Source organism: Colletotrichum fioriniae (assembly GCF_027942845.1).
Source record: "Colletotrichum fioriniae strain IMI 355084 chromosome Unknown scaffold_4, whole genome shotgun sequence".
In the NCBI taxonomy this organism is placed as follows: domain Eukaryota; kingdom Fungi; phylum Ascomycota; class Sordariomycetes; order Glomerellales; family Glomerellaceae; genus Colletotrichum; species Colletotrichum fioriniae.
In genome coordinates, this window is record NW_027076840.1 from 1,447,228 (window position 1) to 1,466,217 (window position 18,990).

The following is an 18,990-nucleotide window of genomic DNA, read 5'->3' on the forward strand; positions in this document are numbered from 1 at the left end:
AAGCTCTCCGAATCCACGTCACGCCGAGCTGTAGTGGTCTGTGCATTGCTGGTATAAGAGTCACGTGGTGGAATGACATCCAAATTTTTCCCACCTTGCCCCTCATTGCCCCTCCATTACTCTGTACCTCACCTTACCCCTCAATTCCACGCCTGATCGTGTGTCGAGCTCAATCACCAAGAACGACAAATCTCAGCATCATGGCCGACGAAGCAGCCCCGACGTCCAAGAAGGGCGCGAAGAAGGCCGAGGCCAAGGCCAAGAAGGAGGCCATGAAGGCTGCGCGCGCTGCAGAGCTCGCCCAGCAAGCCGCCGCAGTCACTCTCGAGGACGACCCCGCCCAGGACAACTACGGCACCAAGCCTGTCTTCAGCAAGGACGCCGAAGAAGTCGAAATTCGCGAGCTGAACGATTCCCACAATGGCAAGACCGTCATCGTCCGTGCATGGCTTCAGAACTCTCGTGTTCAGAGTGCCAAGATGGGCTTTGTCGAGCTCCGCAAGGGAGGCAACTGGAACATCCAGGGTGTTGTCATGGCATCTGACGAGGAGCCCATTGTCAGTCGCCGCATGGTCAAGTGGATCACCAGTATCAACCCCGAGAGTTACGTGGTGGTTGAGGCCAAGGTGAAGCAGCCTCTCTCGAGCCCGTCAAGAGCTGCCGTGTCTCTGGTCTGGAGCTCCACATCACCAAGTGCTTCGTCCTCGCACCAGCCCCCGCCATGCTTGGCATGACCATGGGAGCTGCCAGCCAGCCCATTGTCAACTTCAGCGACGAGAAGGCCCCCGCCGCCGATGCTGAAGCCGAGAAGGAGAAGGCTGCTGAAAACACGAGCACGGTGCCCTCCGCGACAATGCTTACCCATCTCGACAACATTGCCATGCACAAGCGCGCCCCCGTCCAGCAGGCCATTGCCGTACGTTTGCACTCAATACCAAGCTTTTAATGCTTTTACTGACTGTACCGGCACAGGATATTCGTATCGAAGTGAAGAAGATCTTCCGTTCGTACCTCGAGAACCAGAAGTTCAAGGAATTCGAGCCTCCCTGCCTCATCGGCGCTGCCTCCGAAGGTGGCGGTAACGTTTTCCGATTCGCATACTTCGGCGAGGAAGCTTTCCTCGCCCAATCACCTCAGTTCTACAAGCAATTCGAAATTGCAGGTGGCAGAGAGCGTGTGTTCAGCATTGGCCCCGTTTTCAGAGCCGAGAACTCCAACACCCCGAGACACATGACCGAGTTCACCGGTCTTGATGTGGAAATGGAGATCAAGCAGTCTTACACCGAGGTCCTCACCGTCCTGGAGGGCGTCCTGCTGTCCATCTTCCGTGGCATCCAGGGTTAGTTGATAACCAGCCCGAACCCCCAACGTATATGATTTTTTTCATTTGCAAATACTAACCATGACTTTTGTTGCTACAGAGAGATGCGCCGACGAGATTGAGACCGTCCGTTCCGTTTATAACTCCGAGCCCCTCCTCCTTCCTGAGCCCGGCAAGGAGGTCCGCTTGACCTTCGCCGAGGCCCAGAAGCTTCTCCGCGAAGAGGGTCCTGCTGAGTTCGCCAACGTCCGTGACGACGAGGACATGAGCACCCCCCAAGAAAAGGCCCTTGGAGAGGTCGTGCGCAAGAAGTTCAACACCGACTTCTACGTCATCGACAAGTTCCCCGAGACGGCCCGCCCGTTCTATGCCAAGCTTGACGATGCCGGCACCACGACTGGTGAGGGCACTCGCGTAACGAACGCCTTCGATTTCTTCATCCGTGGCCAGGAGGTTCTCTCCGGTGGTCAGCGTATCAACGACCCGGCTGAGCTTGAGGAGCGCATCCGCGCCAAGGGCATCGACCCTGAGAGCGCAGGAATCAAGGAGTACCTCACGGTGTTCCGACAGGTTGGTGTGCCGCCCCACGGTGGTGGTGGTATCGGTCTCGATCGTGTGGTTGCTTGGTTCCTGGCTTTGCCCAGTGTCCACCTTGCGGCGTACTACCCTCGTACGCCCAAGAGACTGTTGCCGTAAGGCGTTCCATAAGGACTTTGAGTCTCTGTGGATCAAAAGGAGCGGCGTTCTTCAATGTGGATAATGAAATGTGTCACGTTCGGCCATGTTGCGGATGCTGGAGGCGAAAAAGTCAAGATGGCTCAAATTCTAGCGCTTGTGTCTTATGTAGAAGAATCAACAATTCTAAAGAAACACTCCGAGGTTTTCTACAACCGATTTGAAGCACGTTCCAACATGGCTTGTGCCGACGATGCTGACTTTAGAAAGGAGTCTGCCTTCTCATCTCGATATCCAATCCTCCTAAAGCTTCTACCGAGTACAGCAGGTGAACTATTGAGATGTCAGCATAGTACAGACATGACCTGATATCTCGTGCTGAATTTGTGTCTTACGTCAACAGAACACGGCTTGCCGGCATCGCCAAAGTTGTATCCCTTGATTTCTCCGAATCTCTGGCCCACGGGGCAAGATTCTCTAGCGGTGCACGAGTTGCCTTCCATCATGCCCGGGTTGTTGTATGGTCTGCATGACGCCGCGATCGCGGGCGAGGCCAGGGCGGCTACGAATGCGAAGAGAGTTGTGAATTGCATGATGGTCGAAGTGGATAGAGTGAGTTGGTAATTGTAGTTGGCTTTTTTTTTTTCGAGTTGTAAGTCGTTGGTTGATCTGGAGAGCTAGCAAAAGGTACCAGATAGGTGTTTAATGGAAAGGTTCTCGCGACCATTTATACAAACAGCGACCCTCTCCTTAGGTACCCTGCTTAAAATCCGTATTTTTTACCCATCCTACGCACTGAGGTCTGAACTAGGGGGCGCAAATCCGCATAGTCAAACCCCCTGGTGGTTTCGGGGAGAGAAGCTCGGTGATTTTCAATAAGATGCGGTATTCGAGTCATGTTTGGGCCTCCCCTACAAACCTACTTATATTGGCCATAGCCCCAGAAGCTGTCGTAGAACACTAGTCAGCGCATATCTTCTCTACATGGGCAAGGCGAATGCGCTGTTCAGCTGGGAGCAGCCTGTGCTCTTGCGTTCTCGGGGAGATAGCTTGGCCATACGTACATACTATGGAGAGCTCCATCCTAACCACAACCACATTGGTGGAACCGGGTTGACATTGGAGCTAGTCACCGACTCAGCAGAGCTTTTTGGTGGAAATTGCCTATTTCCCAGGATTCTGGGGTTCTAGAATTATCTTGTCTACTGGATCGTATGGAGCCGTTTCTGGCACGATTTACCGTGGCCTGGCAACCCGCGAGAAAAATTGCCGTAGAGCTGCATGAATCGGCAACCAGTCTCCGAGGTCTTCGATCCTGGGGACGTTGTTTTCCCCATCACTTTGAAGAGTACATGTATCATTTTCACAACAGATGTCGATTGAATCCTGTCGTGATCTGATCTCACAGTTGCCTTGTATTCACAATTGACCATTAATCTATGTCCTATAGCACTTGCTTGAGACCAAAGACCTGGTCGACTAGGAAGGAAGTGATGAGCGGCCATTACAACGCGCAGTCAGAACTGTCCCACCGGCCGTATGTCAGACGTCAAAATAGAGCGACTTACACAGGGAACAATCTTGGCATCGGAAACTTCCATTTGCCCTTATATTGACGGTCTCTCCCGATTAAGGCATGTGTTCCCGCCATTCAGGCCGGTACATGGTATTTGGTGGATTGAGAGCTGGAACTTCTGCAGAAATGCTGTCTTTCAACGAGAGTCTATCGTTGAGAAACCAAAGTCCGGAGTACATGCCAATCCGTCTATGAAGAATGTGCTGCATTACTTACCTAAGGTGCTGTTCACCCCTGCGACTTCTGCATTGCTGCCTAGAGTAGCATAACCCCACTCAACACATTCGGAACCTAAGCCTACTTTTGCTTCTTTGACGGCTGGCTCTGGTTCACGTTAAGCTACACGTTAGTTTTCACGGTACAAAACATTATGGACCTGAGCACATTTCCCTACTTCTTGTCTCTCCCGTTTGAGATCCGGCGAGAAATCTACTGGCTTGCCACCCCACCACGTATTGTGAACGTTGAGGAAAAGACGGTTATCGACTTTGACGAGTTCAAGGAGATCCTGAGTACACACCCAGTCCAGCTCCATATCCACCCTGATATCGGGTTCTTCAGCATCAACTGGGCTGCTGAGATCCAACAGCATATAAGAGATGGACGTAGCCTCCGCCAAACGACCCTAGAGGAGCACGGCTTCACCGGCAGCAAACCGATCCCACAACCCTGGACTCCGTCCGCTCAATGTCCAGAAATACCCCTCGCATGGCTAGCCAACGACCCAAAGGTCGCGTGGGAGCTCATGAGGGAGGGCTACTTATACAGCAAGGCTCCGATACCACCGCTACTGCACACTTGCGCCGAGTCTCGCAGTGTGCTCATGCGGGGCGGCTACCGCCTGGCCTTTGCGACGCGGACGGCCGAGCCACGAACATGGTTCCACTTTGATAGGGATACTCTCTTCCTCTCACAGGTCGCCTACGAGGAAGAAGAACGTCTCGAGTTGCTGAGCGGGGGCCTGTGGGACGTGGGCCAGTTCACGGCGGCGGATCTGCAACGGGTGCGCAGGCTCGCGCTGGAGGGTTCGGCGTCTGTGCTGTACGACATGGACATGGCGGCGCCGTGGCAGGTCGTACCGGCGACCGCGTCGGTAGTCGTCTCTCTGCTGCTGAGGCTGTTGGGATCTGTGGAGGAGCTCTGGTTTGTGGAGTGGATGCGGCGTGATGTGGAGAATTGGAGCATGTTTGAACGCTGCTTTCCGTCGCCGGCGGTGGAGGAGAGCGCTGTTGATGTGGCAAGGAGAAGTAGTGATTTTGTGGCGGTAGATGTTGAGCTTGTTGATGTAGGCGGGCAGAGTTGTTGGTGTGACGGTGCGTTCGGGAGTGGGTTTCTTCGGTCCGGGTTCGGGGCATTGAATTTTGCGAAACTTATGGAGGACCGCCAAGAATCTGGGGCCGGAGGCGGGGCCGAATCGGGGGCTGCATCCTATCATGGGTATCTGGGACGGCTTCGACAGGTCTATCTCGAGCATCAGATGGTTGCGATGCTTGCCAAGGAGAAGGACCGTGTTGAGATGCGGATGACAGACGATGGCCCTAACGTGGGATGTTGGAAGATCCCAGAGACAAAGCTGGTTCACGTCCTGCCGCGAAACATGATCCAGTATCTATACGAGGAACGCCGGAGGGTCGCGGCGGGGTTGAAAGCATTGCAGAAGGAATGGGCTCACATGAAGAAACAGCAGCTTCACCACCTGGCCGTATGTGGTGAAGCTCTACGCGTAGACTCTGCCCTTTCCGAAAGGCAAGCGTTCGAAGACAAACACTGGCCTTCGAATGACTGTAGGCACGAGGATTGTCAAGGAACGTGTTATTTCATTCATATGGAGAATAATCTCAAGAAGTGGTGGGTACAGCATGGGCCAAGTCTATGAGCAACTTCAAAACTAGTGCGCCCAACGGAACTCGTTGAGCCTTTGTCACTATAACGAAGTCGGCGAAACGCGAAGCGCGTATATTGAAAAGACTTCAAGTTCTTAGACTCTAGCCTCAGGCGTTGATCAAATCCGCCCTTCACAGTCAACAATACATGTACTGTCAATGCACGAATGTAATAATCTAATATCCTTGTTGGAGAGGAAAGCTAAGCTTAATAACAGACTCTGTGTGGCTTCATTTTCCTATGTCTGGGTGGGTGGGTGGTTCGTGACCCAAAGGTCGAGCTCGGGACGCTTTGCATATAAGACTTCAAACAGCCTCGCAATTCTGTTCTGCTGCAGGAACCCCCATTGAGTTTCTTGGCATGCGCTGTGCGGCAGTCTGTGGGCTCAAACGGGCGAGGCGGATTTTGCCTTTTCAGCTATAGGACCCCAACCTTTCGGATCGCGGTATTGTCCGCCTTTGGGAGCAAGTCTGTTGTATCACTTGGACCTTTTTACAAGTAAACTAAGTACTTGAGAAGTTGACTGAACCGAAATTCCATGCAAGGTAAGATGGGCAAAACAGGTCGAAGAAGCCACGCCAAATCACAATTCGTCAAAGCGGCGCTTCCAGCTGAATGTTGGACGGCAAGGCGGTCCATCTAGATTCAACCGCTCATCGGACGACGGCAGGGTTCCATATTTCATGCAGTCCATCACGTTGGGGAATCCGGTGCCTGCTCAGTAGATTCAGCGGGGAAAAGAATGCATTTTCATTAGCAAAGAGGCAAAAAGGCCAGTGATGATTATTCTAATGGAAAATGATTACCCATGGATAAGTAGAAACCCTTGGCTGACATCCAAACCGAGCAATAAGGCCAATTAAGAAACCGGCAGACACTCGGCGGCGGCCGTTGTCGTGGAAATAACGACGTGGCGTTCGGGAAGGTTAGTCTGCACATAAAGCGCAAGATGACATGTCCATAATTGACCTGGTGTTTTCAGCGATGGCCAGGGAATCCATGACATCAGTCCCCGCAGGAAGGTCGACTTCGTTGGGGTGGGAGGGAGATCCTCTTCTGTCCCATACCCCAGATTGACCTTAATCTGACTTCGCCTTCCCACTTGTGCTACCGCACCCAAGGCGCCCCTCCATCTTCGACTAGAAGAGGAAAGACTGAGGTCATCCCGAGGTCTACCGTGCTTCAGATCCCCAGCTAGGACCAGGTTCCGAAAACCTGTGTGCCCAAGTGCCGTGTTCGCTTGCGAAATATCAGCCCCAACGGCAGCACCTGGGCAGGTTTTCGGAACAGTCCTTGGAGATTTGATTGGTTTCCAAGGTATCCTTGGCCGACACCCAAGATCGACAACGCATGGACTCATAAGACGGCACTCATTACGGAGGTCCATTTCTCGACGGAAGTACGCCACAATGGCCGTCGGCAAGGAGACAGAATAGGCATCGCCAAGCTTGGGGCGCATGTTTGCCATGACTTGAGCTGGCCCGGGTTCCGCCTTGTTTGTGGGTCTCACCAGAGCAGAGAAAGGTTGTCGATGCAACCATCTTGAAAGGCTCACCTGTTTCAGCGGCCGAGATGAGCGAAACCTGGGCTGTCATAAACCTGGCTTTGGGGTGGGAGGGTCCCCAAGACGGGGATGGCTAGACGACGTGGCAGCCCCTTGGCGACATGACGACGGTGAACGTTGTAGTCGTGCAACTTATTCGCTTTCTTCCCCCTCCCTGGTATTATTATAAATCGGTTCACACGAACGACATGGATGAGCTACTTGCTTCTGACGGTACTTGGCCGCTTGGCGGCCGTCTTTATTAGACGGAAGGGGCTGCCGCTGGTTTTTCATCGACGAATCTTCCCACAAAGATTACTACACTCAATCATCACAGCATATTGACGTTTGTCGATGAAAGGTCGCAGTTGGAGCCCCGTCGGGGCTCGCCGGAGGGGGCTGAAGTCGTTCACTGCGCGGATGACACTTCGGCTCCTGGCAATTGCTTCCATCGTTGTCATGTATCATGTATTGGACCTTCATTTCCGCTATCGAGAGGACATGAGAGTCAAGTATCTCCCGACGCAGTTCAAATCCCTCTCAGATTATGATGAGGCGATACTTTCAAGCACCATATGGGAAGTCAATTCCGATACAGCAAGTTCTGAACGTGGCATCTTGCTCGACAACCGGCGCCATTGGAAGAAGCTAGGCAAAGGCAGGGAGGGCGAAACGTTCACATTCAACAATACTGTCATCAAAGTCTACAACGAGGAAACCAGTCCATTTCGAAATTGCCTTCAAGGGACAGACGCGTCTTCGAGAAGATGGCCCACAGAGATCCCTGCTAGTCTGATTATGGGCGGACACGATGATGGCTCGACATTGCTGGACGACGAGCAGTACAGAGAACACTTCGTCCCGGTCCGAGATTACTTTTTGGCCGCTACAGAACCATTGGGGGCCCCGAAATGGCACCTCGTCTCGCCGTTCCTAAGGTCAGGCACTCTAAAACACCTAGCAAAGAAGCTACGTACGCCTAGCAACCGGCATTCGTATCGTGAGCTCGATCAAATGTTCAGACCATCTCTCGAGTCTCTCCTCTCAGCACTCGACAGCTTACACATGGCGCATGACCTGTGTCACGACGACGTCAAGCTAGACAACATCTTCGTGGCATCCGAGCATGATCCTAGAAAGTGGAAATTCGGCGATCTCGGCAACGCTCGTGAGCCCGACCACCCGTATCACTACACGCCACTATGGACTGCGGACACGCCTCAGCTTCGCGACTGTCGCGCCAACGATGCGTTGCGTCTGACGAAAGTGTACTTGCAGTTCCTTCGCGCCTCGAGCGGTGACCCCGACGCGTTTGATGAAGCTTTGACCGGCGGCGTCGATACACTGAGCAGATTCTACTGGGTAGTTGCCCGGTCCCCAATGCCGGCCTCGGCGGCGCAGATTTGGCAGCTCTCGGCTGTATACCCGCCCCAATTGGTTGGTGAGAGGACGCCGTGGATGACGATGCAGCCTGCACAAGTTGAGTTATCCCGCGGCTGGGCGCCAACGGCTGAGGCCGTACTTGGTTGGAAGGGGTCATTGAGAAGTGCTGTGAAAAAGGAGCTGAGGGTTGGAGCTAAGGAGAGTATGGGTAGACTTTTCGGATTGACCAGATTTTTGGGCATCCCAGTCGAAGCATGCCAGGCTATCTGAGGGCTCAATATTGAATCCTAGGATTAGTTGAGGAGTTGAACTAGGTTTTAATTTCAAGAATGATACCGGAGTCGGGAGTAGATACCCATTGTCAAAGAGAACAGAGATCCACCCAACACACAAGTCCTTGTCTCCAGTGAGCCTGAAGCAGTAAAATCGTGTCTACATCGAAGGCTGCCGTGATAGAAAAACACGGTCTCAAGTGAGTGCCAGCAAATTCCTCATTGGATTCCACCCAATTATTGAGAAACCACTTCTTAGGCATGCTAATCGGTCTACCCTGTACTACCTACATAGTAAAGGTGACCGACCCACTTTCTCTCTTACAGCTTGGGAAACGTCGGCCGACATAACTGAAAATAGTAGCGAGTTGGGCCTGACGAATCATCAATAAACAAAATCTCTCAAGCCAAATCACACGTACTCGTAATGCTTGTTTCGGTCAATAGACGTTGAAGCCTGGTCCCTCGAAGTTTTAGCGCAATTAGATGGGTGGAGTCCCTTCTCCCCATTTGCCTTCTGATTTGGGCGAGCTCGGCCGACGACGACTAAAGTGTTCGATGACCCACTTGGTCTTTCTGATGTAATTGAGTGTCGCTATGTTATAAGAATGAGTTACTGACCTTCCAGGTGGACTGAGCTCTACTACCAGGTACCGCAACCTCATAGTTCTCTCAATTCAGCTGAGCCACTCATACATTGATCTTACCTGACTTTGAGCTTCCATACCAAGCACAGACACGAAGACTCGGCTTCACAACATCACAATGTCTTCTTCAGACGGCCGAAAGAAAACACCACTCAATGCCATCGTACAGGGCAGTACCATGGAGGCAATGCCTACGTTCCCTAACATCGCCGAGAAGCGCGCCTTCATGCTGGATCACATGGCACATGCCTTCCATGTATTTGCGCGCAGAGGCTACAGTGAGGGAATGGCCGGGCACATTTCCCTTCGTGATCCAGAGTTCCCCGATAGATTCTGGCTCAATCCGTAGGAAAATTTTCGCATTGACTTTTACAAGAGAAGTACATTAGAAAGCTGATTTATCTTCGCAGCCTCGGCGTTCACTTCGCGTTGCTAACCCCTAGCGACATGGCGTTAGTGAACGAAAAGGGAGAAGTCGTTGGAGGAAACACATCGCGTCCAGTGAATGCGGCAGGGTTCCTCATCCACTCCGCAATTCACAAGACCCGTCCTGATGTTGTTGCCGCGTGCCACTGTCACTCTAGATTCGGAAAAGCCTGGTCAGCATTTGGGCGCCCCTTTGAGATGTTGAATGGAGACGCCGCCATGTTTTATGGAGACGCACAAGCCGTGCTCGCCAGTTATGGTGGCCTGGTCTTTGAAGAAAGCTTGAGTGACCCTGTGGCATCGGCCTTGAGTCTCAATGGGAGAGGGTTGATCATGCAAAACCACGGCTTACTCACCGTCGGCCAGAGTGTTGATGAAGCCGCTTATCTCTTCACTCTGATGGAGCGCTGTTGTGAGATACAGCTGCTAGTGGAAGCGGCTGCAAAGAATGGCCTCGAGAAGAAATGCATCGATGATGCTACAGCCAAGCACACCTTCGAAACGAGTAGTGACTCGGTGAGTGATAGTGCCCTCTTGAATGATCAAAGGATTATTAATTGACTCTACTGCCTCAGGATTCGCTCTACTGCGAGTTTCAGCCGGAAATCCAGAACGAGATACTATTGCGAGGCCTCACATTTAGACCAGAAAGTCGCGGAAAGTAGGCAATGAGGCGAAAAACCAAGCAGTAAGTTTAAGTGCATATAAACCAAAAAGCCAGGTCTTGAGATGATACATTATGACAAAATGAGACATGTATTTGACGATCTCATCACTTCCCTCCAGCTTTGATCAAACTTCCCTACCCCCATCCTTGACTCCCACACTCTGGGCAGGAATTCCGATGCAGCTCCAAAGTTACCGGTGCCGCTCTTATGAGCAACTCGGGATAGAAATCGCGCTATTGCTTGTCTTGAAGAGGTTCCTTCAGCTTCACATCCAGCGATAAAGGCAGCCCAGCACAACCCCGCTGCAGCCAAGTTGCCGCGCTCTTCAATACCTTTCTCGTAATCGAGAAGATGCCTTAACGCCTTGTCAACAAGATGCTGAATTGAAGTTGGGTTGACATGGCGAATTTCTCGATAGAAGTACATCTTCACTGCTGCATGGATTGCTTCCCTCGCGTCATCGAAGGCAGCTTCTCCCTGATTTTCCATATCCTGCCTCGGATGTTGCACATCTATGACGTGTCCTGCGAAAGTCCATGTGCAAAGGTCATGCTCTAGTGTTCGAACGATGCCGGCGATTACGGGAGTGTCTGGTTCGACCAAGCCAGTGCTAAAGACGTTTATCAGATGAGTTGTACGTGATATGAGACTGACAAGCGATTCCGGGAGTCCAAAGATGGCCTCAAACGTTGTGGCCGTATGCATGATTTCTTGCTGTGCCTCCTTAAGGCATATAGTACTAGGAGTGAGTGAGTCTAGAAGCCTGAAATCCTGATTTTCCATGCACACTCTAGTTCTCAAAGATGGAAACTTTACATCGACTGGTGTACTTGAAGTTTCATCGGCACATGAACTTGGTAGCCGTAAGGCAGGAAGGGTACAATTGTCGGACGTCTTCACGTCTGGATAAAAATGTGTTGTCTCCTCAAAGACTCGGGTATATCGAAGCATGCTTTGGAGAATTTTTGCCTCTCGACTTCGAATGGGTTCGATCGCACCTGAATCTTCCATAAGGCGCTCGGCTGCGACTAGGAATTCCCTCGCTTCGTTGAACTTGCCGCTCATGACCTTGACTACGTTATTTCTAGAACTTAGAGTAGAGGAAATTTGATTAAACTCACTGATATTGTGTTTATGCTCATCGTCGCTATGGCAAGCTCGTTCACTTGGCTCGGCCAGGAGTCATATTTACCAGGGAAGCTGCCGAGCGACAATTGCTCCTTCGCAGTTTGAGAAAACTCTGTGGCTGCAAGACTCCAGAAATCGGCGACCTCCTTGTTGGCCTTAGAAGAGGCCTCAAGGTTATATGCACAGACCGATAAGACACCATACAGCAAAGATGTCTTTACGGGGTCTGTACTGCCCCAGATGCTGATCTCTGACACAGCCTGCAAGGCGCTGGGCAGGTGCAAAACTTTCCAAGGTGGATATCGGTTACTCTTTGGAGTAAAAGAGTCTAGCATCTTCGATTTGTAGTGATCAAGTAAGAAGAACGTCGTTTCCGGCAGGGAGCTGGTAAAAGTGCTCGGACCTGTGAGACTGAAGTCGAAATCATGTACCAAATTGCCGGCGTCGACTATTTCAGTGACACCCGGCAGAGGTGCGACTGAGCTTGGGAACGGCTCCGGAAAAGCATTATTGGCTTCGGAGCCCAACGCAAGTGACTCGCTCAATTGCTCGATTGTGTCTGGCTTTGGTGTAATCTTGCCTATGTCTTGGCCGCTGACTATCATTTCTTCCACTAAGACCTGATCAGCTCCTAATAATCAAGGAAACGATAAGTAAGACACACTTTGTGAATCTAAATCACTTCTTCTTAGAGTAATACGCACCATGATTGATTCCATGAAAGAAAAGTTCGAAGCTGGCGTCTACATTGAGAGTGGCCTCGGAATCCTTAGGTGTGTGAACCTGGTCGTTTAGTTCGGCGTTCCCAGGAACAATAACAGAAAATGACCCAACAGAGGACACCAACGAGCGTTCTTCGTTGGTTATCAGGTCGAGCTGATAGCAAATCATCTCGATTTCGATCCCATTTCTTGTCTTTTGAATAATCTCGGATGTAGCAATTAGTTCCTCGACTAAGAGACATTAGGTAATATTCAAGGTGACGGTTCAAACGACTTATATTGATAGAGAAGACCGAATGAGGAAAAGGGCATTGGCACATCGTAGAGTTTGGGTCAGAAGGGGAGAACACGTTCCAATCCACCCTTCGCGGATCTTAAGCTAGGTGTCATCACGTACTTGTGAAATAATTTTGTCTGTTCCGATTTGAGATAGGCTCCTGCGTCAGGCTTATGCTCCGAGGTGAGATCAAACCTCCCCTGCTGGACTGACTTGGCCTCGACCAAGTCAGTGTCCTTTCAGAGCCCACTCGTTGGCACCCCAAGCCTAGACGGGCACACGCTGAGCAGGCAGGCAGAGCTGCGTCACAACGCACTTTTCGCCTTCGACACGTCAAGCATTTTGCCATTGCGTTCCAGCGACCGAACAGAATTTGGTCCCGAACAGGAACATCATCGAATGCACCGAAGAACAAGAGGGAGGCTATCCACCTAGCGCTAGCTTAGATTGACACATTCTACCGGAAGATGGCAGATGACTCATAGGTTAAAATGACTCAGCAGAAAATCAATGGCTCAATGACCACCTTCAAGTAAATAAGGCAGGCCAAGTTACTAACAATTCATGAAGACTGGATGAGTGGATCAGGCATAGGATATGAATGTTCGAAGCACAGCCCTATGTTACTTAGTGTTCAAGTTGCTGTGAGGAAAGCTTTGGATGCTTTTATCCCAAGCTGCCACAGATTACCTATTCGATGAGCCTTGGATCTGAAGTAACTTTTACCCAAACAGAATTAGAAATTTATGGCCAATGTAAGACAAAAAGCACACGCCCTTTTGAAAAAGGCGGTTTTTATTCGTTGAGACTGCTTGTTGCACGGTGTAGCATGTGTATTAGTGTAAGGATATGCCATCCAGCATAACATCCCATCAACCACTAGAGGGTATCAACAGAGACATACGCGCTTTTTTGCGAGCTAATAACAAATTGTTATCAACTTAAAGAGATACGTATATGCTAGTGTACACTATTGAAGGGGAATCACATATAGAGATATCTGTAAAGAATAAACTTTGTCAGGCACTTAGTGCATGAAATACAATAAAACCAAGATAATAAATCATATATGGATCCGAACCTATTCATTTATATCAGTTCAAGAGTACTATTGAGTTAAAGCAGAGTCGGAGAAATGAAAACTCATGTACTGACGCCATCTAGCAGTTGGCGAGATAACAATGCCAAAACTCTTATCAGAGGAGTGTGCAGGTAATTGTAGAAGCACTTTCTGGAGTGAACTGGGCGCATTTCTGGGTCTATGTCGACACTGAAGGATTTCCAGAGATCCTCGTTCGCTGGCTACGAGTGTCCATGCCACCAGCGTTCCCAGGGACCGAGGTTTCACAAGTGCTCATAATGTTGCTTTTCATCACCTCTACCTAGCCTTGTACAGATTCTCGCTTTGACAACATGCTACAGTCTGGCTTTGCTTATGAAGCCTGAAAATAAGATTTACCCAGCAAATCCGTGACCGCGTTGATAGCAGCTTAGTAGATAGGTGCGGCAAACAAGTGGCCATCTGTCATTGAAACTTTGAACAAAGCTCCTTGAACACCTTGTTCTTCCGTCAAGTGGGCCTATGTCCGATCGTATGTGCTTGAAGTCGGTTTGATGATTACATTATCTCAATGATGAGCGATAGAGGAGACCCAAAGACCAAGCGCTCGCTACTTCAGAACTCTCAATCCGCCGTTTGGCATGTAGATGGGTCAATGCCAACACACTACAGTTATGGTAATGTAGATGATGATCAATTCGTTTCGGAAGCAGCTGTAAGCGGAAACGATGGCCTGATGGCTGGTCCAGGTGCGAAGAAGATAAAGAAATAGTCGCGCGATGGGGCTTCGGAATTACGGTGGGAATTGTTGACATTATGTGTGCTTCTGAGGTTTGCAGATTAGAGGACTGACTCTATGGCTGGTTCACTTCATTCTCCACAGACAGGCAGAAACCTATCTACCGTTGGGAAACTCTCTCCGGAGCTAGTCAGCGGAGGGTTCCAATGCGTCGACGCCAACGTTAAATGGAGGTACGATTGTTGTTGAAAGAGAGCAAGCGCACCACCTGCAACAGCTCGGAGACTTCCCCGCCAACGAGCAGAAACTTTGGCGTCGCCGTCGTGATGAGGGTGCACGTCTGATGTTTTAGGTGCTTATCTGCACCAAATAAGACCTGCAGAAATAATTGAAGTCTTGGTGTTTGACTCAATGCGGGTCTGTAGGGCTGTGACAGGTGTCGTTCATGACTCGCGTTCACGATCGTTTCAATGTCCTTCGTAGGCATAGCAGGGCAAGGATAGCCAGCGAAGCTCTGCGGGGCTACGCTACCTATAGCGAAGTCTTAGTTGGCGAGCTAGCCAAATTCTTTTCTTCCTTCTTCCTGATGTTGAAAATCGAGCTGAGATTGAGGAATTGACATTCAAGTGGCGGGACGTCTTGACAGTAGGATTGGGTCGTTCAAGATTGAGTAGCTAGCTGGTGGCCTGTTCTGATAGGCAAACGTGAAAGTCACCGAGCGTGTCCATTGCTGCCGACTTTCTACGCCTGGTCAGGGTCTGAGCTATCGACGCTCCCGGAACCGAGTTGCAGCGATGTCCAGTCATGGGGAGGATAGCAGGCCGGGCATGCTTTTCGCTGCGCTTGGAGCATCAGGCGATAGCGGTCCACTGTGATTGTGAGGGAGTCAAGATTTAATGTTGGGAGGCACCGGTAATAGAGGGAGAAATTCTACCAAAGACCAGGGGCAGTTGAAGACTTGCCGCAGATCATGCAATTTCTGGGGGATCGCTGGCCCGCTGCAGGCTTTCCGTCGAGCAACACGGACCAGATAGTCGGCGGGGGAACTCAGGAGCGACCAAGGCCTGCAGATGGCCTAGGGATTGAGATGGCACAGACATACTTACGTCTCTTTGTACGTGCCTTCGTACGTGGCTACATTTTCGATCGGAAGGACGAAGGCTTGTACAATGCAATGCCGTCGCAACGTCAGCATATTCCTCGTCGTCGTCTTCGACATGAAACGCTTTGGCCTCCTGAGAAGAAGCTTCAAGGATCAGGGGCCTGCTGCGCGTGAGAATGCAGGGAGAGCTTCAAAAGAGGGGGGCCTAGGCGAAGAGTGCCTGTCCTTGCTCGACGTGTAACCAAGATTGGTTGCCCACCAACACCTTAACCGACTCGCCATAGACGTCTCAAATTCTGTTCAGCCTGATTCCTCGCCTTTTTATTTTATTTTATTTTAGAGGCGCAACCGCCCATCAATCAATACTATTTCTTGCCGGTTGTGCTAACAAGCGATAACAAAAGGACTTGTCTAGTCCGCAGTGACATGCCACCCTAGCTACCCATATCGAATCGCGATCGGGGTTCATTCTCCCGCAAGATTAAGGTGTCCATTCGCGCTAGTTTAGGGCAAAAGCCAGTTCTTACACCATGTACAGCGGTGGTTATCCTGAGTGACGTTGCGATCGGCTGCTTCTTGGCAACGAACGAGACCGAGCATCTTTCGTTGTAGCCAGGGGAAACCCAAAGTCAATGGGCACTGGGAACTGGGAATCCGAAGTAACCGGAATGCCTGTCCTTGGAAACCCCTGATGCTGCTGAACCTAAAGACGCAACATATCAGATCACTCGGAGCAAAGCACCTAGCCCAAGCCAAGGCACCCTTCACTCCAGCCGCAGCGGAAGTATTCCATGGATTTGGATAGCCGCAAGGGTGGTGTTTGAAGTTAGAAGTTGGAGTGGTGGTGGCTTGAATATTCATCTGCCGTTCTTTCGCCTATTATCCAAAACCGCCTCAATTCTTTCGAGCCTATCTCCTTTGGGTATCATCAGACCGTCAAAAGTCAGTCCACTGTCAATGGGGCCTAGTTTTTACGGTTTGCCAAAGCCGAGAAAGTTCGACCACCGGCCACCATATCAAACAACCCGTGCCTCGGGTCGCAGCCAAAGGCGAGATGAACGCTCATCACACCATCTTCACCCGCTCTGCCGTCTGGTCCCGCGGTGAAGATCGCCGTTGCCCGGTCCCCCTCCTTTATCCAGCTCCAGCAAGCCGCACTGCCTCGGCGTCCGTCTGGAACACGAAATGGAACAAGCGAAGAAGGGGGTCGAAAGTCAGCCACCACTTTGCAGAACTGCTAACCAACCCTGTAACTGTGTAGACTAGTTCATTCCTCCAGCGCCATTGGGCCGTTTCCTGTCAGACCATGCCCGGCCTTAGTTAAACCTCCGTGAATTGCTGCAGGTCCCCCGGACGCTAGCCTCGGTGCAGAATCCCCCATTCCGGAAAGGCTTCATTAACGGCCCTCTTCCTTCTCTTCCGAAAGCTCACAGAGCTCTGCCTGCACACTAGACCTGCAGCCTCTCGCAGCCCGTTCATTACGGCTGGAGCGTGCAGCATCAAGGCGGGATCGAATCGCACGCACTCTGACAAGCCCTGACAAGCCTGGCAAGGGCATTGGTCTCCACGCAATGCGTACGCGAGGGAGACCGGTCGAAGCTCGCGTAAATTGTGAGGAGATTGAGCTACCGTCATTCAGCCAGCGATCCGATCCACGTCTTCCACCCTGGATGCGGCAGCGCGGCTTGTTGTCTGTGCTTGTGCATCATGGCCCCGCCCATCCCTCCAGCGTCGCATGCCGCCTGGGCCCCTTTGAAGGTCCCACTTCTCATCTCATCTGGTTTTCATGCTTCTCGATGGGGTTTGAAAAGAGAGTTCGCCCTCCTACTTCCAATCTATCCCACTCGGCTTCGCTCTTGATCCTCAGCCCTACTGTACATGTATGAAGGGAATACTGCCCGTTCCCCCCAGTTTGTACCATTGCCAGACCACCATCGACGATCCACATATAACGAAGGAAGACAAGATTTTCTATATCAGCCAAGACAGACATCGGTCTTCGATGAGAACAAGGATCTTATAGGGGAATGTCCCGCTGGAGCATAGCAGTATGGCTTCCGACCAAGTGAGGCAGAACAGCCTCATCATAACATCATGTTTCTTCACAGCAATTTCAAGTAAGTCTATTGTTTGGAGGCTCGAACAATTTCAAAACTAACAGAAGTGTAGCCATGGTCGTAATTGCCCGAACATTTGTTCGAGCAGTTCTTATTCGAAAGCCTGGTCTCGATGATTACTCCATGGTCATTGGAATGGTTTTCACTCTCGCTTACCTCGCAGAGATCTTTGTCGGAAAAGCAAATCATATTGGTTTTCCCTCTAAGGATTTGAGCCTCGACAATATGACAAATCTCCTGAAAAACACACTGGCTATTCAAGTGACGTACTATGTCTGTATATCAGCAATCAAGATATCTATATTGTGCATGTACCTCAGATTTGGTATGTCTTTCTATCACATTATGGTGAATAGATTTTGTGCTGACTCTACCGGCAGCTGGCACCAGGTCGCTCAATATTCTCTGCATATGCACCATTGTGTTTCATTTGTTATTCTTCGTCATTTGCATTGGCGTCACTCTGTCTCAGTGCCAACCACTATATGAGATGTGGGACCTGACTGGGACTGTCGATGGAGTGTGTATCAACACCACCGCCTTTTTCTATTGTAAGTTATTAGTGATCAACTATGACCCACTGATCATCCAATCATGGCAGACTTCTTGCTAATCTTAGCCAGTCACTTCCGGGTTCAACATTGTAACCGACATCTGGATTCTCGTTCTTCCTATCAAAACACTTATGGGTATTCTCCGGCCGCGGCGAGAAAAGATCGCGCTTGGAGTCATTTTCGGCGTTGGCGTGTTCGCAACAATAACATCTATCGTCCGGTTACACACGATTTACACATATACCCTGGCCAAGGATCTTTTCCCAGGAGAGCATCCTTATCAACATCTGGTCCATGTTGGAGATCAACATCGGAATAATATGCGCCAGTGTTCCTGCGCTGAAACCCCTCTTTACTCCTCGCGCCCTACGAGAAGCCGCAAATCGAAACAAGCCGGGCGGATATCAGTATCATAGCCACGAGAGATCAGGATTCCATTCAAATAATTCAAAATCGAGAGATGGAACAGAAAACCCGTACAACTTGGATCGAGTGGGCGGGCAAGTAAACTCAAAGACGGTGTTACAGAGCACGTCACGTATGTCAGGCAGTGAAGATAGTATCCTTGGAGTCTGAGTCACGAGTTTCAAGATGAAAATTTTAAAGGCGTTTAAGCGACATGTATCTTAGAAGAAGTAATGCTTCTGTCACGTTTGGGCATTGAGGTGAAGATGTTATGACAATACAAAACAATCATTCAATCATTCGCAGAGGGGAATGCTACGTGCTGTTGATGTAATTAGTCGGAAATGAAGGTTAACCCAGTGAAAAGGGATGAGCCTTTTAGCAGTTGATCGTTCATGGTTTGATGTGCGAAGAAATAAGTACGAACATCTCACCCCCTGAAACGCCACCTATAGCACAATCAGTATTGCTAGGCAACTAGTTCAACTGAA

At 50.5% G+C, this 18,990-nt stretch overlaps 4 protein-coding genes across 4 annotated transcripts; all 4 read left to right on the plus strand.

The window, feature by feature from the left end:
• Nucleotides 1-200: 200 nt before the first annotated feature.
• N0V96_004246 (uncharacterized protein) lies at nucleotides 201-2,017 on the plus strand (the record flags this gene model as incomplete). Its single annotated transcript, XM_065757061.1, has 4 exons — nucleotides 201-626; nucleotides 647-916; nucleotides 973-1,339; nucleotides 1,422-2,017. The coding sequence occupies 4 exons, from the start codon at nucleotides 201-203 to the stop codon at nucleotides 2,015-2,017; spliced, it is 1,659 nt and encodes a 552-aa protein (XP_065614274.1).
• Nucleotides 2,018-3,942: 1,925 nt separating this feature from the next.
• N0V96_004247 (uncharacterized protein) lies at nucleotides 3,943-5,448 on the plus strand (the record flags this gene model as incomplete). The annotated part of the gene is made up of 2 exons (XM_065757062.1): nucleotides 3,943-4,857; nucleotides 5,032-5,448. 2 exons carry the CDS (start codon nucleotides 3,943-3,945, stop codon nucleotides 5,446-5,448), a joined length of 1,332 nt encoding a protein of 443 aa, XP_065614275.1.
• Nucleotides 5,449-8,013: 2,565 nt separating this feature from the next.
• Nucleotides 8,014-8,652, plus strand: N0V96_004248 (uncharacterized protein; the record flags this gene model as incomplete). Its single annotated transcript, XM_053188311.1, has 1 exon — nucleotides 8,014-8,652. One exon carries the CDS (start codon nucleotides 8,014-8,016, stop codon nucleotides 8,650-8,652), a length of 639 nt encoding a protein of 212 aa, XP_053054273.1.
• Nucleotides 8,653-9,748: 1,096 nt separating this feature from the next.
• Nucleotides 9,749-10,392, plus strand: N0V96_004249 (uncharacterized protein; the record flags this gene model as incomplete). The annotated part of the gene is made up of 2 exons (XM_053188312.2): nucleotides 9,749-10,243; nucleotides 10,303-10,392. 2 exons carry the CDS (start codon nucleotides 9,749-9,751, stop codon nucleotides 10,390-10,392), a joined length of 585 nt encoding a protein of 194 aa, XP_053054274.2.
• Nucleotides 10,393-18,990: the final 8,598 nt, after the last annotated feature.